Source organism: Pseudorasbora parva, chromosome 12 (assembly GCF_024679245.1).
Source record: "Pseudorasbora parva isolate DD20220531a chromosome 12, ASM2467924v1, whole genome shotgun sequence".
Taxonomy (NCBI): Eukaryota; Metazoa; Chordata; class Actinopteri; order Cypriniformes; family Gobionidae; genus Pseudorasbora; species Pseudorasbora parva.
The window spans coordinates 40,067,053-40,087,965 of NC_090183.1; the positions used below are offsets into that span (position 1 = coordinate 40,067,053).

The window sequence follows — 20,913 nt, forward strand, 5'->3', positions numbered from 1 at the left end:
GTTATTGGGTGGGATATAAATTAGGCAGCAAGTGAACATTTTGTCCTCAAAGTTGATGTGCTAGAAGCAGGAAAATTGGGCAAGTGTAAGGATTTGAACGAGTTTGACAAAAGCCAAATTGTGATAGCTATAGGACTGGGTCAGAGCATCTCTAAAACTGCATCAGAGCAATGGAAGAAGGTGGCCGGGTCTGATTAATCACGTTTTCTTTTCCATCACGTGGATGGCCGTGTGTGTATATCACTTACTAGGGGAATACATGGCACCAGGATGCACTATGGGAAGAAGGAAAGCCGATGGAGGCTGTGTGATGCTTTGGCCAATGTTCTGCTGGGAAACTGCCATCCATGTGGATGTTACTTTGACTTTGAATACCTAAGAATTGTTGCAGACCATATACACCCTTTCAAGGAAACGGTATTGCCTGGTGGCAGTGTCCTCATACAGCAGGATAATGCGTCCTGCCACAAAGAAAAAATGGTTCAGGAATGGTTTGAGGAGCACAACGAGTTTGAGGTGTTAACTTGGCCTCCAAATTCTCCAGATCTCAGTCTAATCGAGCATCTGTGGGATGTGCTGTACAAACAAGTTTTGATCAATTTTTTTATATACTTGCTTGAGAGGGCGGGGCAACCTGTCACTCACATTACATCTCAGCAGTAGCAAACCACAACAATCCAACGATCAACTCCCGATGGACAAAATCAATGGACAAAATCCTGCTCTTTATTTTTTTTCTTGTTCAAGAAGCTGTTTCACTCAAATTTACGTCATAATATGGGAGAAAAAATTATCACGGTTTCATGGCAAACTGTATTGTACGGAGCCCCTAAAGGGACGTGGTGGAGGAATTTTTTTAGGTGGGGAGGTATTTTTTTTCTCTAAACCTTTTGCGTTCCCTCGCAAAGACATTTGCGTTCTCTCGCAAAACTTTGCGTTCCCTCGCAAAGACATTTGCGTTCCCTCGCAAAACTTTGCGTTCCCTCGCAAAGACATTTGCGTTCCCTCGCAAAACTTTGCGTTCCCTCGCAAAACTTTGCGTGCCCTCGCAAAGACATTTGCGTTCCCTCGCAAAACTTTGCGTGCCCTCGCAAAGACATTTGCGTTCCCTCGCAAAACTTTGCATTCCCACGCAAATATCTTTGCGAGGGCACGCAAAGTTTTGCAAGGGAACGCAAAGTTTTGCGAGGGAACGCAAAGTTTTGCGAGGGAACGCAAATGTCTTTGCGAGGGCACGCAAAGTTTTGCGAGGGAACGCAAATGTCTTTGCGAGGGAACGCAAAGTTTTGCAAGGGAACGCAAAGTTTTGCGAGAGAACGCAAATGTCTTTGCGAGGGAACGCAAAATGTTTAGAGAAAAAAAATACCTCCCCACCTAAATAAATTCCTCCACCACGTCCCTTTAGGGGCTCCGTAGTATTGCAATACATTTCAGTGCATTTTGGTCATAAGTTTACAGGTAACTTTTTTCTCCTGTAAGTGAACCAAGAGCTGGCAGAAATGTCCTCTGTTTATCTAAGTTTGGCTTCATCTAACTTTTAGTTGACTTTGTGAGGCATGTCTCATCGGGCAGAGTGAGTCATCATTGCCTTTGGCAATCCAGATGATAAACTGCAAGACTCAAATGTGATGATGACAAAGATATTTTACTCAACTTTTAAACAGTTTAGAAGTTTGCCCTGAATCCAAACATGAACATGATGAGATCTTTTCATATCTCTTCAACATTGTAAATAATCAGACCAAAATCCCACTGGCATATGGCTGTTACAAGACTGATTTGTTATACTTATCAAGAAGGATTTGACACTGGATTGAATTTATGCTGTACATAAAAGGTTCAGCATACACAGATGAACCATGTTTGGTAGTGAAAATATCATAGTGGCTGATTCACATTTCGTTTTATGTGTGCAGAGTAATGAACTTGGGTGAATGTGAGTATTACGTTTTGTAAGTACTGTAAGTATTAGATATTAGATTTAGCCCTGTTCACAAAAGTATCATCTTGGCTGTTTATTTTATGCCGTCTCAGCACATTCTGGTTCTTTTAAAATAATTTATAAGTATTGCTCTACCACTGGAAATTTCCTTTGTTGGTGAAGCCTCATCTGCCAGATGTATTTCCCAGGCTCCAGCAGGTCTCAAAAACCTGCAAGATATCTCTAACTTTATCATTTGTAGAGGTTCAAAATATGTATGCATCATGTTTAAATGGGGCAATTCATCCTCAGCCCTTTAATGCTTGTGTAAATATTCTTGAATGAGGAGGTTCTTGTAAAGGTAGGACATTTTACAGTTTCACGTTTTATTTCTGTGCTTCAACACAGGCCACATCGCATTAGGATACGTTAAATACAGGAGTAAATGTGTTATGACCTGATCATGTCATCTTTAAAATTGTTTAAAATTGTCATTTAATAAATCAGATCATAATTGCATTGGTAACACATTGATGTCCAATTCTCACTATTAACTTGTTGCAAACTTTGCAACCTGGGCTTGGCCTTGAATTTCTTCTCTTGTCAACTCGTGCACATTATACTATATCAGGTTTATGCAAATGGCAAGCACATTTCCAGAACGCCTTCAAAAGTATTTCTGATGTTAATTGTTTGTGCATTAAAAAGGCTTGGGAACACTCCAAGGAACAGTCTGTTCAAAGGAGGGAGAAGTCAGATCAGCGTACCTAATTGTATTTTCTATCTTGAACTGCACAGGTGCTAAACATATATAAGACTTTACTTCCTTTGAATGTCTAAAGTCAAAAAACGTCTTTGTTGATTATGATTAAAGCACCATCAGTGCATTTCTTTGTGGGTGGCAGCTCTGTGAAGGGAATGTGCAATGTCAAATGTAGAAATTTGCAGCTTTGACATTGAATGAAACATTATTAAAATAATTTGTGAAGTACATTATCTGGCACTGTTTGTGCTAATGCATGAATGATGCCTCAAATTATGTTGTTTGAAGAGACGAGGCGCCTTGTGATAAGTTTTCTGAACACTTGTACTTATTTTATTAGCCATTAGAATTTAAGGAGGGAGTCACATGTATAGAGACCAGAATAAGACAGCAAGATGGGCTTTTTTTTACATTATTATACAACAACTACATTTTCCTCCATATATCCTCATTCCATTGTTTTCTGGTGCAGTGTGACTCTCAATGTTCTTTTGCTGTTTGCTATCATTCATTCACATCTCACTCTATCCCTTCTGTCATTATTTAGACCCCTGATTTTTGTCTCCCAATACATTTAACTGATGAGAGAAACTGTTGCCACTGCTTGAAGTATGCCTGTCTAAATGTCTGATGCAAATATAAATTGATGAATATCCTAGAAGACTGATTTAATGTCTCTTTAGACAAGTGAGAGGATCATTATTGATATAGTTATCAGGAAAGTTGGCAGGATAGTTGGCAGGAAATAAAGAGGATGATTTTAAATTTCAGTTTCTGTAATACAAATTGAAAAAGTGTCCTGAAATAAAATTAGAGGCCTGTGGTATGAAGTGCAATGTCCGATTGCTTGCGAGGCCTAAGTGGACATAAAAGCTTTTTATAATCAAAGTGAAGTAGGTTTTTGCCAATTCAGTGATACTGATCATTTGCAAGACATTTGACTGTGGGAGTTTGGGATATTTGCAAGAACTCAAAGTTTATACTGTGGTGATCTTCACATGAGTTCTTTCAGGAATTTAAGAAGGAGCATTGACCACAGCAGAGTCACATTTCATGCTCCTTACCAATATTCATTTTTTGCTGACCCTTTGAGTTCTCAACTATTATACTGAGGGAATATTAAAGTCAGATAGCTTTCATGGACATATGATCTCTCCATAAACAAACGGCCAGAAAGAAAACAGTGACAGTTCCATGAAGCAAACTCTATTAAAGTTGTGTGGTGTTTTCTGCCCCTCTAGTGGCAACAATCAGAACTGCAAATATAATGATTTCTTCAAACAGGTTTCCTAAACCACACAAACCAATATTTTTCTAAACATGTCTATTGAACACATTTATTATTTATTATAGTATTTTTTTAATAAATAATACAAAAATAATACATCAAATGTATATATATATATATATATATATATATATATATATATATATATATATATATATATATATATATATATATATATATATATATATATATATATATATCAATAAAAAGTTACTGTTTAGATTTAAAGTTGTCATGAAATCAAAATTGACCCTGTTTACTTTGTTAGTGCACATTACTAGTCTTGCAGTAAACATTAAATTTATTTCTGGTTAATATCCTTAACCACTCTCCTCTCCTCTCCTCTCCTCTCCTCTCCTCTCCTCTCCTCTCCTCTCCTCTCCTCTCCTCTCCTCTCCTCTCCTCTCCTCTCCTCTCCTCTCCTCTCCTCTCCTCTCCTCTCCTCTCCTCTCCTCTCCTCTCCTCTCCTCTCCTCTCCTCTCCTCCAACCATCAGTCTGCTATGAGTGAAGGATGGAGAGGAGGTGCGTAAAGTCCATAAAAGTGCATCTATCCATCATGTAACTGCTCCACTCGGCTCTGGGGGTTACTTCTGAAGCCAAGCGATGCATTTGTGTAAGACAAATATCCATATTTAACTTAATAAGGTAAATGATCTAGCTTCCACCAGATCGCCTTCCCATATTCAACTTACAGAAAAAGTGTAGTGCCTCTCACAGTCCAAAATGATAACGCAACATCTGACGGCATTGCACACCAGTTACGTTTTTTTTTTTTTTTTTTTCTGATCTGGCGAAAGCTTTAAATATGGATATTTTTCTATAATACAATTGGGGGATTTTAAATAATCTAGTCAGTGACAGAGTGCAAGCATATTTTTCAAAAATAATTCTGTATTTTCAGCTTCAGAATCATGAATATTTGTTCCATAATATTTGTGTCACCAGTGTCCTGTGCATTTGGTTACCAGCACAAACCTAAGTCCAAGTCCAAACCTATTCATTTCCACCCATAATGTAATACCTAATTTGGCATTTTAATTAACAGTACATTTTTTGTTAACCTTTTAACATATGTCTTGTAGTATCGCAATAATATCTTATTGTGAGTTCAGTATCGTGATATGTATCGAATCGTAACATGAGAGTATCGTGTTATTTATATATATTAAATCTCACTTCTTCAGAAAACTAATGCCTGCATTACCTGCAGCTACAGATAGCATTTGTAAAAGGTCACACTGTTTCCTCTTCCTGAAACAGGTTTATGGATCTTAAACAGATTACAGCATTTAAGATGGCCAGATGAGATGTCCACTCTGAGCAAATGGCTGCTCATAAACACTGATTCTCTCAACAAATTCAAAAGGCTGTTGACCAGGTAGAAAATGAATAGCAGTTGTGTTACATTAATGCTTTGCTATAGAAACTTGCAAATGCACTCCTATGTTAAATTTACTTTAAGACACTGAATGGAAAGGAGTTAATTAATGAAATGGCTCTATACTTGTTTTCTGACAAACTTAGAGCCTCAAATCGCATAAATCTGAATATTTGGACTTTCAACAGAGCTGTGATTTTTACCACAAAATTAAGTATTGAAGTATAGAAACTCTTGAGAATGTATGAGTCACCTAAGAGCAATCTTTAACAGTAGCGTGATTGTGATTTAAAAAAATATATATTTTCTCTAACTATAAAAAGTCATTCAGTGATTTGTATTCTGACTTGTACTAGCATTTACATGGGGGCATTGGTCTTTTTTAATATTGTGTGGAGAGAAAGAAAAAGAGAGAGTTCAAATTGACTATCCATTATAGGAAAATGGACGCTGATTATCCTGTCGCTGGAAGAAAGAGGGTAATTGTGGATGAAAGTACACAGGTGTGAAAGTCTGCACGTGTACACCATCTACTGCTTTTACTGCTCACTCGCACATCAACACAGCTCCGGTGTGCTATAGTTGAGCTCTATCACACACACACACACCGCCAGACTTTAAGCTTAATCCAATAAGAACAGTCTGTGTTTCAGCTTCAGATCTGTACATTACAATCAATCAGAGACTTCATTTCTCAAAATCCCATTTCTCATGGGCGTTCCACAAGATTTTCCAAGCATACATTTTTCCCTTTTCAGGTAGTTTATGCTTGTGCTGGTTTTTACTGACTGGTTTTACTCTACACTTATCTAACTGACTGATTTATATTTCACAGATCAACAGTCAAAACAACTTGTACCCATGCCATGAGGATTATGAAGATGTAAAATATGGATGGTGTTAAATATATTTGGAAAGGTCAAATTCTCCTCATTCCTCTTTGCTCATTCAGTTAAACACAAGTGAGTCTATAAAATGGGATACACTAACATTCAAAAGTTGGTCAAGGTGACATTGAATTGATCATAAAATACATTAAGAACAGTAATATATTGAAATTATTACAATTTAAAATAACTTTTCTATTTTAATATATTTTAAAATGTAATTTATTTTTGTGATGACAGCCTAATTTTCAGCATTATTACTCCAGTGTCATACAATCCTTTATAAATCATTCTATGCTGATTTTCAAGAAACATTGCTTATTATTATAAATGTTGAAAAGACTGCAGAAACTTGTGAAAAGTTTTCTTTGAATAGGAATGAATACGAAGTTCGAAAGAGCATAATATAAATCTTTTGTAACAATGTAATAGTCTTTATTGTCACTTTTGATTAATTGAATGTATCCTTGCTAAATAAAAATATTCTTTAAAAACAGATTTTAACAGTGTATTTCTCATTTATATAATTTATTTATTATTTCATAATTTAAACAAATCTATACATTGTTTGTTTTGGACAACAATGCATTTTTACAAACTGTTACAAATCTCAAAATCTAAGCAAAACCAATTTTTCCCACTAAAATGCAGGAACACCCTTAACAATAAAGACTCTTTATTGGCATCAGTGGTTCCATGAAGAACCTTTAACGTCCGTAGAACCTTTTCATTGCACAAAAGGTTCAAAAACATAAAAGTTCTTTATTGTAGAAAAACACTCTAGATCATCAAAATGTTTGTCATGCCAAGATAAAACTAGCTCTTTTAAGAACTGATCACTGGTTCTTTGGGAACCTAAAATGTTCAAATCTGTAGTGTGCTTGGTTGCTCTTGGCTATGCATTACTTGATCCAGTAGCTTTCTGACAGTAAGGGACATACTGTATAACCCAAAACAGCACAGCAGATACCTCCTCAAACTCCAAACTGAAATCCACACGCATACAATGAGACCCAGATGGATCTGTCCTGTCCGGCTGTAACAGAGTTACTCAAATATGATGAAGAGACGTTTCCCATGACATATTGTGTTTAATCACTCTAGTTTGGTTAAATGTCATTGTTCTTGATTTTTCTGTGAATAAGCTTTCAAGCATAGACAAAAACCAGAGCTAAACAGGACAACGAAGAACAGATTTGGCCTAGCAGGATACAGACCACAGGATCTGATCTCTTTGATACTGAAAGTTCAGAGGGCTTTATTGCTATCATTAGTGGTGCTTGCTTGAGCAATTTCTAAAAACCTTTAATTTGAAGTATTAAACTTTGGTGTGTAACTGCTCCCCCGTTTATGCTGCTGACATGAATTATACCTCAAATCATGCAGCTTAATAAGAGATGTGCCGTTATTGCCTGAAGTTTTACAAAATATCATGGCAATTCATAACTAGTTTACATTTTGGCAAACTGGTGGTTAGTTCATAATCATTATGATCGTATTAATATGTTTTCGTATGACGCTTGGGCTGAGGGATAGAGCTTCATGCTTGTTTTGTTTTTTTCAACAAAAAAAAATTGTTTCCATACAAATCACATTATACAAATTTCCAACTGAATTGTCTTCCTAGAGCTGCTTTACAGCAGAATTGAGTTCTGCTTGCATCATCAAATCTTTTTTTCTGTTTATCACTGTAAAGCTGCTTTGAATCAAAACAAAAATCTGTATTTTCTATCTGTATGTGTTATATAAATAAAGGGGACTTTACGAAGTCCAGTAGTTAAGGCCTAGCAACCACCCAAAATACCCTAGCAACCACTCAGCACCTTAGCAACTAAATAGCAATGCCCTAGCATAACTCTGTATTCTTCAGAAAATGTAAAAATCTAATTAAATCATGTATACACAGATCAGGCATAACAATATGACCATATTTTGTGTTGTAGTTCCTAATATTGTGTTGGTCCCCCTTTTGCTGCCAAAACAACCCTGACCCATTGAGGCATGGACTCCATTAGACCTCTGTAGGTGTGCTGTGGTATCTGGCACCAAGATGTTAATAGCAGCAGATCCTTTAAGTCCTGTAAGTTGCGAGGTGGGGCTTCCATGGATCGGACTTGTTTGTTCTGGACATCCCACAGATGCTCGGTTGGATTGAGATCTGGGGAATTTGAAGGTCAATTCAACACCTCAAACTCATTGTGCTCCTCAAACCATTCCTGAACCATTTTTAATTTGTAGCAGGGTGCATTATCCTGCTGGAAGAGCCACAGCCATCAGAATACCGTTTCCATGAAAGTCTGAACATGGTCTCAGCAATGCTTTGGTAGGTGGTACGTGTCAAAGTAACATTCACATGAATGGCAGGACACAAGATTTCCCAGCAGAACATTGCCCAAAGCATCACACTGCCAGGTGCATGTGCAATAACATGCACCTGGCCATCCACATCATTTGGCCACCTTCTTCCATTGCTCCGTGGTCCAGTTCTGATGCTCACGTGCCCACTGTTCGTGCTTTTAGTGGTGGACAGGGGTCAGCATGGGCGCCCTGACTGGTCTATCCAGACTAATACGCAACAAACTACAATTCGCTGTGTATTCTGACACCTTTCTATCAGAACCATCACTCACTTCTTGAACAATTTGAGCTACAGTAGCTCGTTTGTTTAATCGGATCACACATCTAGTACCCACGTGCATTAAAATGCCGCCTTGGCTGCCAATGTCGCCGGTTCACCACTGTTCTTTCCTTGGATCACTTTTGATAGATACTGACCACTGCAGACCGGGACCACTCCACAAGAGCTGCAGTTTTGGAGATGGTCTAGCCATCACAACTCGCTCAAATCCGTACATTTGCCCATTTTTCCTGCTTTGAGGACAAAATGTTCACTTGCGCAATATATTCCACCAACTAACAGATGCTGTGATTAAGAGATAGTCAGTGTTATTCACTTCACCTGTCATGTCAGTGGTCATAATTGCATGCCTGATCCGTGTATGTACTTTTCACGTTTCGCTGAGTGCCAGGTTCTTTTTTTTTCCCATTGTGCATGCACTCATTTAATTTGATTTTTGTGTGCTTTTATGGCCAGTGATGTAGACCTCTTGCAAAATGGTTGTTTATTGCACCAAATATTTCAGGCATTATAGAAAGCAAGGCAGTTAGAATCAAAACGCAGAATGAAGCTCATTGGCCAATCAAATTTACACTCATAATATATTTGACTGAGAGCACCTGTCACATGTTCTGTCCTGTCGTTCCCTGTGCTCATTTGTCTGATTAGGTTATCTAACTAGTTCCCTCATCTCCCTTGTGTATTTATAGTCCCCATTCTGTTCTGTCCTTGGTCCGTTATTGTTATTGTTGCTGTTAAGGTTATTGTTTGTACATATGGTTAATGTTTGAAGTAAAGTCTGTGTTGAACCCTCATCTCCTGTGTTGCACTCTTCCTACTCCTCCTCCTCTTCAACCAAACCCTGACAGCACCTCCTTTGGTCTAGATGCCATACAATGAGGGATTCACACACAATATACAATAGTGTATGTTCAAGTCACGAGAGGCAGAGTTAAATTATCTTTTAAATTATATTAAAGGACATAACATTACAATAATAATGAACTTGAACTTACTCTAGCTGTACCACCTGACTGCTGCAGATTTATTTAGGCATTTATTGCCATAGAAACGCATAAATGCACAGAAATGTCTGTATGGAAATAGGCAGGTAGGAAAACATATTATTGCGTTCCAACCATTTTTGGGGGGTTCTGACTTCCACAGAAGATATATGCAGCATTTTTAATATTCTGTTATTAATTTCTATCAGGATGTGAAAAGTTTCAACCAGAATAACCAGAAATCTGTTTGATTTTTTTTTTTTACTCCAATTAAAAAAAAGGACCATTCATTTATTTTAAAGTGAGCAATGTACTTTTGGATTTACATGCCAGCATGTATATGTAGCTGAATGGTGCAATTAATATGCAGTTTGAATGCACTTATGCTGTTGGATGTCTGAATGATGTCGATTATGCTGAATATACTCAATAGATTTCTAATAATCAAAGTGCAGATGATTTTATGCAGGTATAAGGGATTTGGGGAAAAACTGGTTGTGACTTTTTTTCTGTGGTGGTTTTGAAACACATCTTGGAGACTGAAAGATCACCGTGCTTACAATGTGATGGGTCACTGATGATCTTGCCAACCTTTAAAGGTCCAGAACTGAAGGCGTATGTATCCAATACTTTGAAGTAACCAATTTGGACAAAATCATTGCTGGAAATGTAATGATCTGAATCATCAAGGCTTGCAGCAGTTTGAGCTATGAAAATCACTGCTTCAGAAAACTGCCTTTCTTTTTGCTATTTGAGGTCCTATAGGTAATCATGCTTGTCTGTAACCTAAAGGACTCAGTAGTTTACGGTCACACACAGGTGTAATTATCCTGTGTGTAGTCTTGTCCTGTCTATTTTCTGGTCAGCTGTGCAGTGGATAGAGCGTGTACTTATGTGTACTTAGCATTACATTGATTAGTATTCAGTCTCTAAAGCAATAAACATCTCTCCAACACAAGAGTATACAACAATTTCCTTCATTCCCTGCCTTTGAATTTGCATTTTATGTTCGAAGAGATGGAACATTTAAAGTCCAAACTGCTCAATTTGATAAATAGGCCTATTCCATTTATATGAAAACAGGTTTTGACATTTGAAATGTGCTGTGAGGATAAGTGAGGGACAAATGTTCAGAATGGTTCACACAACTGTAGAACTATTTCAGAATCAGCCTATTTATTTAAAGGAAACATCTTTTTTCCCCTGAGATGTTTGGTTTTCCTGAATTGCTGTGATTGCAGTACATGCATGCGCTTTTTGTGTGCATGAAGATTTAGACGGACAATGCTTATAAATAAAGTAAACAAGAAACAAATTGTTCTCATTGTTTTGATAAGAAAACCCTATGAAATTCTGGTAACAGATTTTAAAGTGATTACACGTTAATACATGTACTTACTATAGTTATAACACTAAATTATGCATAGTTACAAGCAGTGTTAGGGAAAGTTACTTTGAAAAGTATGCATTACAATATTATGTTACTTCCCTAAAAAGTAACTAATTAAGTGACTTTTTAATAAACATAATGTGCTGTGTTACTTTTTCTCATTTTTTTTATTTATTTAAATAACAAAAAAGTTCTGGTTTGGGGCAAATGTAAAGGCCTGTCACACCTAAATTAAAATAATAAGGCTGAAGAAAACACAAATTCACATGTCAACATGGGTGCAGCTCAAACAAAACTAAATCCATTCTGGATTGCAGGTGAATATGGGTGCAGGAGAAGAAAGTTCAACACTTATTCACCAATAAAACAAAAAAAATATAAAGTCATTTTTGCTTACGGTTTAACTGAATCATCGAAGGTCAGCAGCAAGTGCACTAGTCAAAAAAGTAAGGTTCAATGCATGTTATTTTACTTAACATTTCATTTTTGGAGGCTTGTGTAGTATTCTGATTTTGCATTTCACATATTTTATTCATTTTGTGGCAATCTAAATCTTATTTTTGTGCAAGTGAGATGAGAAAATGCATGTTCACATTTAGTCTAGAACAATAATCATCATGTTCACACACAGCAACTCTGCACTTAGGATTTCTCTCAACATGGGGACAGGTTGACTTATTTGAAAAAGTACCTCAGATATCTTGTAAATTTAAAAGTAATGTGTTACTTTAATAGTTACTGTAAATTAACCTGATTACATAACTCGGGTTACTTTTAATGCGTTACCCCCAATACTGGTTACAAGTAACTACTAATAAACCAAACACTTACCGTAAGTGCATGTATTACTCAGTACTTATTTAAGTAAGAACAATGTAATTACATAATCTTAAAATAAAGTGGAACCAACATTTTCTCTGTTCTTCTATGCATTTAAATACTTGCTGAGCAATGTCAAGATTTAGACTAGATTTATGTGAATGTTGAGGTAGAAGGGTTTCCATGTGTGAATTTTTCTTTTAGTTATTTTGTTAATTTTAGTTAAAGCACCAAATCAGCATATTATAATGATTTCTGAAGGATCATGAGAGTAATGATGCTGAAAAGAATAATTTTTTTTCTTCCGTTGCCTGCTATCAGTGCCACCTTAATGCTACTGCAGAACTGTTGTCCTTTTGACATAATAGGCAAGCAGTTGTCCAGAATCTGTGTGTTCGAATACAACGGTTAAACAGTGTTAAAGCTCACTCCTGACCAAAATAGAGCTGTTTTGAGTCAGCGAGCCGTCTTTACCCTGTTAAAAACACAGTGCATACCTTATGACCAGCATGCGTTAAGTTTTAAATGATGTTGTTCCCACCAGTCCTTTTGACCAGTTTACATCCTTGGTCACCATTATCATCATGTTGGAAATAAATTCATGCTGGTCTAATCTGGTCTTTTCATTCAGCAGAATGGTGTAATCGTAAGTAGTGCTAATCAGTGCTTTAATTACATGTGTTCTCCTTGTCACGGCTCATTGTGAGAGTGACATCATAATTACTATTCACAGTGCAATTTGTATAATTAATTCAAATGATCTGAATTGGTTATGCATAATTTTATTTGTAATTTCACTAACAAACAGTGCAACGAAGACAATTTTGTGATTACTAAAATCATTTCTAAAGATGTTTTCATAAATGTTTTGACAAAACACATGAAGGTGTATCGGAGAAGGTTACATCCTCCATTTGTCAGGAAAAAAAACTATTAGCATGTGAACATTTTTCTTAGCCTGGATGCCAGCCCAACTTAGCCCCGCCCACAACATTTGAGCTCGGGCAGTTCGGTCTGGACTTGATCCATAAGCCCCTTTCACACTGCAATTCCGGCAAATACACGGATAATGCGACCCGGCATTTGTTCCCAGGTCGCTAGATTTGATCCATTCACACTGCCAGCGAAATACCGTAATATGTGCGCTTTCACATACAACCCGTAACGGTCCCGGGTCGAGTTGACACGTGACATCCGGATGTGACGTATAATGGCGAGAGATCTCAGCTTCAGCGCGGATAGTAAGGAGCTCCGTGATCTCGACTTGTGTCCAGTTTGCGCTCATTTCTGCTTGTTTAATTTTAGTTTATTTTGTATACGAACACTCTCGGCGTTTAAAACACAGACTAGCTCTTCTGGCACTGCAGGGTTGTATTATTGAAAAAAAACAAGTACATTTTATTTTTTTATTTTTTAAAGCACGTTTGAACTTCATCAAGAGCCAATGAGGTTCATTCTAGTGTTACGCAGCACGTTTGAGCTTCCTCAAGAGCCAGTGAGGTTCATTCTGTTGTTACGCAGCACGTTTGAGCTTCCTCAAGAGCCAATGAGGTTCATTCTGGTGTTACGCAGCACGTTTGAGCTTCATCAAGAGCCAATGAGGTTCATTCTGGTGTTACGCAGCACGTTTGAGCTTCCTCAAGAGCCAATGAGGTTCATTCTGGTGTTACGCAGCACGTTTGAGCTTCATCAAGAACCAATGAGGTTCATTCTGGTGTTACGCAGCACGTTTGAGCTTCATCAAGAGCCAATGAGGTTCATTCTGGTGTTACGCAGCACGTTTGAGCTTCATCAAGAACCAATGAGGTTCATTCTGGTGTTACGCAGCACGTTTGAGCTTCCTCAAGAGCCAATGAGGTTCACTCTGGTGTTACGCAGCACGTTTGAGCTTCCTCAAGAACCAATGAGGTTCATTCTGGTGTTACGCAGCACGTTTGAGCTTCCTCAAGAACCAATGAGGTTCATTCTGGTGTTACGCAGCACGTTTGAGCTTCATCAAGAGCCAATGAGGTTCATTCTGGTGTTACGCAGCACGTTTGAGCTTCATCAAGAACCAATGAGGTTCATTCTGGTGTTACGCAGCACGTTTGAGCTTCCTCAAGAGCCAGTGAGGTTCATTCTGGTGTTACGCAGCACGTTTGAGCTTCCTCAAGAGCCAATGAGGTTCATTCTTGTGTTGCGCAGTGCATTTGAGCTTCATAAAGAACCAATGAGGTTCAGAAAATTTGGACTAAACAACTCAATTCAGGAAAAAATATATATTATTTTGTGTTCCAATAATAAACAAAAGTCTTACGGGTTTGGAACGAGGTTTGGAACTCATCATGAGGATGAGTAATTATTGACAGAATTTTCATTTTTGGGTGAACTTTCCCTTTTAAGTTCTGGCTTCAAAACCCAAAAAAGATTTCTGACAATGTGTCCCAATAGCAAAGCAATATTGGGACATTGCTAGGACATGTCACATGTTAGCTCCTTATTTTTTCTGCATTGTAAAATACATCGACTAATCCAGCACAGCACAATAGCACTGAGTGGTAGAAATGTGTAGGTGCAGCAGGACAAATCCACCCAGTGCACTCGCATATAACAGTGCTCTGCTTTGAGATTTGTCCAGACAGAGCTGCTGTATCCCATAGAGCCCTTAGGAGAAAGTAAACGCAGCAGTTTTGCTATACATCAGCAATCCTTCCATTGAAAAAACCCAGGACATACAGAATGGATCTCTCCCGAAGTACATTTCAGGTAAGGGTATTTTATTTTTTATTTTTAACTGTAGCCTAATTGCCACAATAGTATGAATAATTAAAATTGTATACTATTAATGTATATTATAGCCATCTATTTCCTATTAAAATTCTAATTTAAATGGCCTACTGTTAATAATAAATATTGTTTTTAATATATGTCCCGTGGGAAAGAAAACACTGACTTAAGGGGCGTGCAACCCCCCAAAAGAAGTCAAAACAAAAGGCTGTTTTAATAGTATTATGTTTTCGTATATTTATGTATGTAAGGTTAAATTGGCAATTCGAACATTTCATTAACCACAAAAGTTAGAGCGCATATATTTTTTACCTGACGGTGAATAGACTCACGCGAACGGCAATCGCGTTCGAGATTACCATAGCAACAGTGTCAGTATCCTTGTCAGACGGAACATTGACAAAACTGTCGTTATAAATTTTTAAATTACATATATCACATAAAAACTAGTTTTCTTTAAAAGGTTTTCAGGATAGTTGACAGTTAGCTATAAATATAATTTGAGTTCCCTTTCAGACGAAGGTCAACCGAAATTTCTTTACAAAAAAGAATAGCTTGATTATTTTAACCATCTTAATTAATGTTTATTTTGCAGTGAAGTGGACCAAATTTCTATCATCGACATATAGTGTGCTGCTTAAGCATATCATACCTGCATCCTTCGACACATGTCCTGATATATAGCGCGTGAGAGCCGCTACAACAGCGCGGACGGTGCGAATTTTACGCACAATGGAGAGCCTGCTGAAAGACGTGATTCTCTGGCCCTTCAACGACTCCTGGGCGAATTCAAGCAGGGGAAACGACAGCAGGGGATCGAACCAAACCGTAAACCCTCTCAAGCGCAACGAAGAAGTGGCTAAAGTCGAAGTAACAGTTCTTGTATGTATTCTGCTGCTGGCTCTCGCCGGCAACGTGTGCGTTCTTGTGGCTATCCAGACAAGTAAACACGGTCAGTCGCGGATGTACTATTTTATGAAACACCTTAGCATCGCTGACCTGGTGGTGGCGGTTTTTCAAGTTCTCCCCCAACTTATCTGGGACATCACCTTTCGCTTTTATGGACCAGACGTTCTGTGCCGCCTGGTGAAGTACCTACAGGTGGTTGGCATGTTCGCGTCCACGTACATGCTCGTGCTGATGTCTATCGACAGATGTTTGGCTATATGGCAGCCTCTGCGATCCTTGCGCCGTCGAAATGACCGTTTTTACGTCTTGGCCTCTTGGATTATAAGTCTGCTCTTCAGTTTACCACAGGTTTACATCTTCTCCCTCAGAGAAGTGGGTGATGGGGTTTTCGACTGCTGGGGGGATTTTGTTCAGCCCTGGGGCGCAAAGGCTTACGTCACATGGATTAGTCTCACCATCTATATCTTTCCTGTAGCTATTTTAAGCGTTTGTTATGGACTCATAAGTTATAAAATATGGCAAAACTTTAAGTTGAAAACCCGACGCGACCAGTGCCTGTCGCTGACCCCGCGACCAGCCAAGGGCAACGCGCTCTCCCGCGTCAGCAGCGTCAAGTTGATCTCCAAAGCTAAGATCAGGACGGTGAAAATGACGTTTGTGATCGTCCTGGCTTATATTATCTGCTGGACGCCGTTTTTCTTCGTTCAGATGTGGTCAGCCTGGGATCCAATGGCTCCAAGAGAAGGTTTGTTGAAACCCTGTTGACCAGCAGGTCATAAAATGTGTAAAAACATTTTTTATTTATTAAGTATTTTAAGCAAATATAATACAAGCACTTTTTGAGTTAACTATTTCCCCACAAATTACACAGGTTGATATATCCAATGCAATGAGAATTATACATTTTAAGGGGTCCAAATGTTCCAACAGTCATGGAAAACCTGGAAATAACAGAACATTTGTGCCCGACAAAGTTGTGAATATATTTTGTACATGGAAATTTTTGGAGTGAATATAGTTTTCATTTAAGTTGTGCTCAAATTTATAAAAAAAAAAAACTGGCATGTCCTGATTTTGCTGAGTTACACACGTTCCATATTTTGTTGATCCTGGAACAACATTCCAGACTAAAGATTTAATCCTTGTTCCTATCTAAACCTAACCCTACACCCCTATAGGCGAATAACACTGATGTAAAAGAACTAAACCCTGGTTGTAAGGCTAAACCGATATAAACTGTAAACTTGTCCCTCAAATTGATTGGTTGATTAGATTGTTGTTCCGGAATCAACAACTATTTGTGGGGCCTGAGATCTGTTCGGTTTACAAACATTCATAAATATATCTTCCTTTTGTATTCAGCAGAACAAAGTCATGTAAGGTTTGGAACAATTTGAGAGAACTATCACTTTAAGATGACACTTATGCCTTCTTATAGTCTGTGCTTTAAATTTAGCTGAAAGACAGTTCAGTCTTTTTCATTATATTTAAAATAATCGTTTGATTGGAATGTTGTTCCAGAATCAACAAAAATCAGGTTCGAAATCAGGTTCTGCAAACAACCTGTAAGACCTTGCAATTCACTAAGAAGTCAGGAAGTTATGGAAGTCCATAAAGGCAGGCCTTGATCTTGCCCTCAAACAGTAATAAAAAACATTTACATTCATGTAATATATAAGTTATGCAACTTTCTGGTCTATGAGTTTCAAAAAGCATGAGAAATCTATTATATGGAAACACAAGAAGATGTTTTATGTGGAAGATGGCAATATAAAAACAAGATGTTTTGTGCTCTTCATTGTAATGGTATTCTGCTTTTTAAAGGAATTTCCTCATAAAAATGGCCCACTGATAACCCAAAAATATCCTTCAGAATAGAATTTAGACAGAGTAAGATGAAAAGTCCTGGACTAGGGGTTCAAAGCTATAAACCCTCAGGTGGTTTTTATAAAGTAAATGTAGCGTGACATCAAAGCGGTCTTACTTTATCCTGACAAGATCATTAGGAGTATCATTTCCCTGTAATTCCATAACTTCATTTGCGAGGAGGTCTTATGCTGTTGTCAAACCAACAATGCCCTAATGTAGACAACATATTTACTTTTTTCAGAAGGGTTTGCAGAAAATGGCCAAATTTTCATTTGAAATTAAAACTATAAGCAATGGTTTTTAAAAAAATAATCTATTTATACGTGTGCACTTTTAAAGGAATGCACAATAGAAGTGTACATCACTGGTGTTCTCAGACTTTTGGACCTCATTTAAATGTTATGAATGTACATAGTACAGAGGTTTCAAATCATGTTTAAATAAACAGATACGTTCAGCATTAAAGGGTTCGTTCACACAAAATTAAAGATTCTGTCACCGTTTACTGAAGCCCCACTGACTACAATAGTATTTTTTTCCTACTATGGTAGCAATCTGGCCCGAACTAACTTCTTTTGCATTCAGCATAACAAAGAAATCTAGGTTTGGAACAATTTTAGAGTGAACTATCACTTTAAGACGACACTTATGCCATCTTATAGTCTGGGGTTGAAATGAATTAGCTGAAAGACAATTATATAAGATAATATATTTAAAATAATCTGATTCAAGGTAATTGGGGTTCTAAAAGGCATTGAAAGGACAATGGAGATTAAATCAGATATTGAAATCTCACATGAAGTACCTCATCCAAAAATGAGCTACTTTCATTATTATATGAGAAATTGTATCAATACTTATTATTTTAATTATTACTTTGATCATATCTGTCAGCATCTGTGAATCTGCATGCAGCTCTTAATGGCAGATTATATTGCTTATGGTTTTTCATTTTTAAGTGAATTATACATTTAATTTAGGTGCACATCCACCCTCTACCCATTTATCAATCCAACATTTAAACCTATTTCAGACTTCATTTAGAGACAGAGCTCTAAATTATACTGTCATTAAGATTTTTTGGTTGCACTTTATTTTAAAGTATGTGCACTTTCAGTGTAACCTCTACAGTATCGACGGAAATACTGAGTAAAAAAGTAAACTACATGTTACTATATGTAAAATAAAGTGCTACCTTTTTTGTGGAAAATGACTTTGCAGATCTGCAGATGACCCAACAGAAACTCTCATTCTGCTGTCTTTGTTCAGTGATGGTTTTCAGAGCATCAGCCGTGTAATGAATACACAGATTTGAATGACCATAGACATTGTTGTCCATTTCAGTTTATTAGCCAATAACATTATGAAACCTTAGGAAGACTTCTTTTAGGATCATGATTTTTTTATGCTTCCTGGGAAAAGATTTATCTAAGAAGCATTATTAAAAGTTATGGCATCAATTTCCAATTTTAGGACTTGCCTAGACGCAGTGATGGATTATGGTCTATCAGGAGATGGGTACCAGCTTCTAGTTGCCAATAAATAACAATTTCTTCATTTATTTCACATTGTGCCTCCAGCAGTTTTAGAGCAGCATATTCTAATAAGTAAATGATGGATACTGCATAAGTGAAAGGAAAAACTGAATACTTTTAAATGTGATGTGTGCAAGATTCTATCTATCTATCTATCTATCTATCTATCTATCTATCTATCTATCTGTCTATCTGTCTATCTGTCTGTCTATCTGTCTGTCTGTCTGTCTGTCTGTCTGTCTGTCTGTCTATCTATCTATCTATCTATCTATCTATCTATCTATCTATCTATCTATCTATCTATCTATCTATCTATCTATCTATCTATCATAATGTTCATATTTAATAGTCTCATGACTTGTGTGTCACTAACCTTTTTTTACTTGTCTCTAATAGCTATGGCATTCATCATTGCAATGCTTCTGGCCAGTCTAAACAGCTGCTGTAACCCCTGGATCTACATGTTTTTCGCTGGTCATCTGTTCCGGGATCTCATGCAGCGCTGTCTTATACCATTACACTGTGGCTGTAAGAGGCAATGGAGATCTAAGAGCCCATCAGGCACAGGTACAATGAGGAACACCAGCAGCCAGAAGAGTGTCACACAGTTCTCTACCACATGAAGGAAAGCTGGATTACCTGCAGGTTGCATAATCGTCATAGACAGAACAATAAGATGACATAGGCTAAGGAATCGTTAATATGATTTTTAAAGATGTGGTGCAGGCCTCAGCAACATTAGCCATGCAATCCACTTAAAATATGTATCTTTACAAAAGTAATGCTTGACCTGTAGCAGACAGGAGCCACTGGCATCCATCCATGCATTCACCAAAGCGCTCAAGGCCCGTTCACACCAAGAACGATAACTTTAGCGATAACTACATTAGCGGCAACATCAGCGGACAATATCGATCTGTTTATTCTAAGCTCGCGCTGGAGAATTTTGTCTGCCGTTTCTTTAACGCAGGATGGAGTCTAATCGGTTGTCATTGTTTTTATTGTTAATCAGCTGGAAAAAAAAGATTCTTCTAAAGTGATTCCTATGATATTGTTTCTCTGTGCCGTTATATTTATGTTTGTGGACTCTGCTATTCCTTTATATTTAAAACTATGTATCTTTATCGTTATTATCATTGTAGTTATTGTCCTCTTTGGTGTGATCAGGCCTTTATTCTCTGCAGGGTCACAGAAGCCGTTTACCTTTGTATGCTTAAAGAAACAGTTCACCAAAATGGAAAATTCTGTCATTAAATACTCACATTCATATCCTTCCAAACCCGTATGCTGTAATTCTTCTGTGGAGGTAATGAAGGGATTCTGGATGAATAATCCTCACAACAATTGTAAGCAGCACTGGAACATACACTGTAAACCCTAACGCTCAATATAATGAGGTTTGAGTAGAGCCAACTTAAATTAAACAAATTAGTTCAAATTAATTATATATGAGTATTGAGAACTTTCTTTTCTTTTGAGTTCACAAAATTGACACAAGTAATCTGAATTGTTGAAAAGTTTTAAGAACTTGTTTCTTTTAATTTAGACAAACTTAAATCGAACTGATTTTGAACTTTGGCTGATTTCTATTTCCCAGCATGCTTTGCCATGACATTCAAAAGGGACATTAAATGCCAAAATTAAGTTATTTAATTATATTTATAGTTATATAATGTTAATTTTGCAAGATTAAAGTTAAGTGGGAGATTTAGTAGTGTTTAATATTTTGTTATGCAAGTTTAGAAGTTTTCGTTATGTTTTTTTTT

General features: G+C 37.2%; 1 protein-coding gene and 1 long non-coding RNA gene across 2 annotated transcripts in view; both read left to right on the plus strand.

The window, feature by feature from the left end:
- The window catches only part of LOC137094527 (uncharacterized), a 56,039-nt gene extending 49,805 nt beyond the window's left edge, over positions 1 to 6,234 (plus strand). The window contains exon 3 of the long non-coding RNA XR_010908669.1: positions 6,187 to 6,234. This is a non-coding gene — a long non-coding RNA (uncharacterized lncRNA). The remainder of the gene's footprint in view (positions 1 to 6,186) is intronic.
- Positions 6,235 to 14,698: 8,464 nt separating this feature from the next.
- On the plus strand, positions 14,699 to 20,625 carry oxtrb (oxytocin receptor b). Its single transcript, XM_067460276.1, has 3 exons — positions 14,699 to 14,813; positions 15,430 to 16,488; positions 19,544 to 20,625. The coding sequence occupies exons 2-3, from the start codon at positions 15,567 to 15,569 to the stop codon at positions 19,768 to 19,770; spliced, it is 1,149 nt and encodes a 382-aa protein (XP_067316377.1). The 5' UTR covers positions 14,699 to 14,813; positions 15,430 to 15,566; the 3' UTR covers positions 19,771 to 20,625.
- The last annotated feature ends 288 nt before the right edge of the window (positions 20,626 to 20,913 follow it).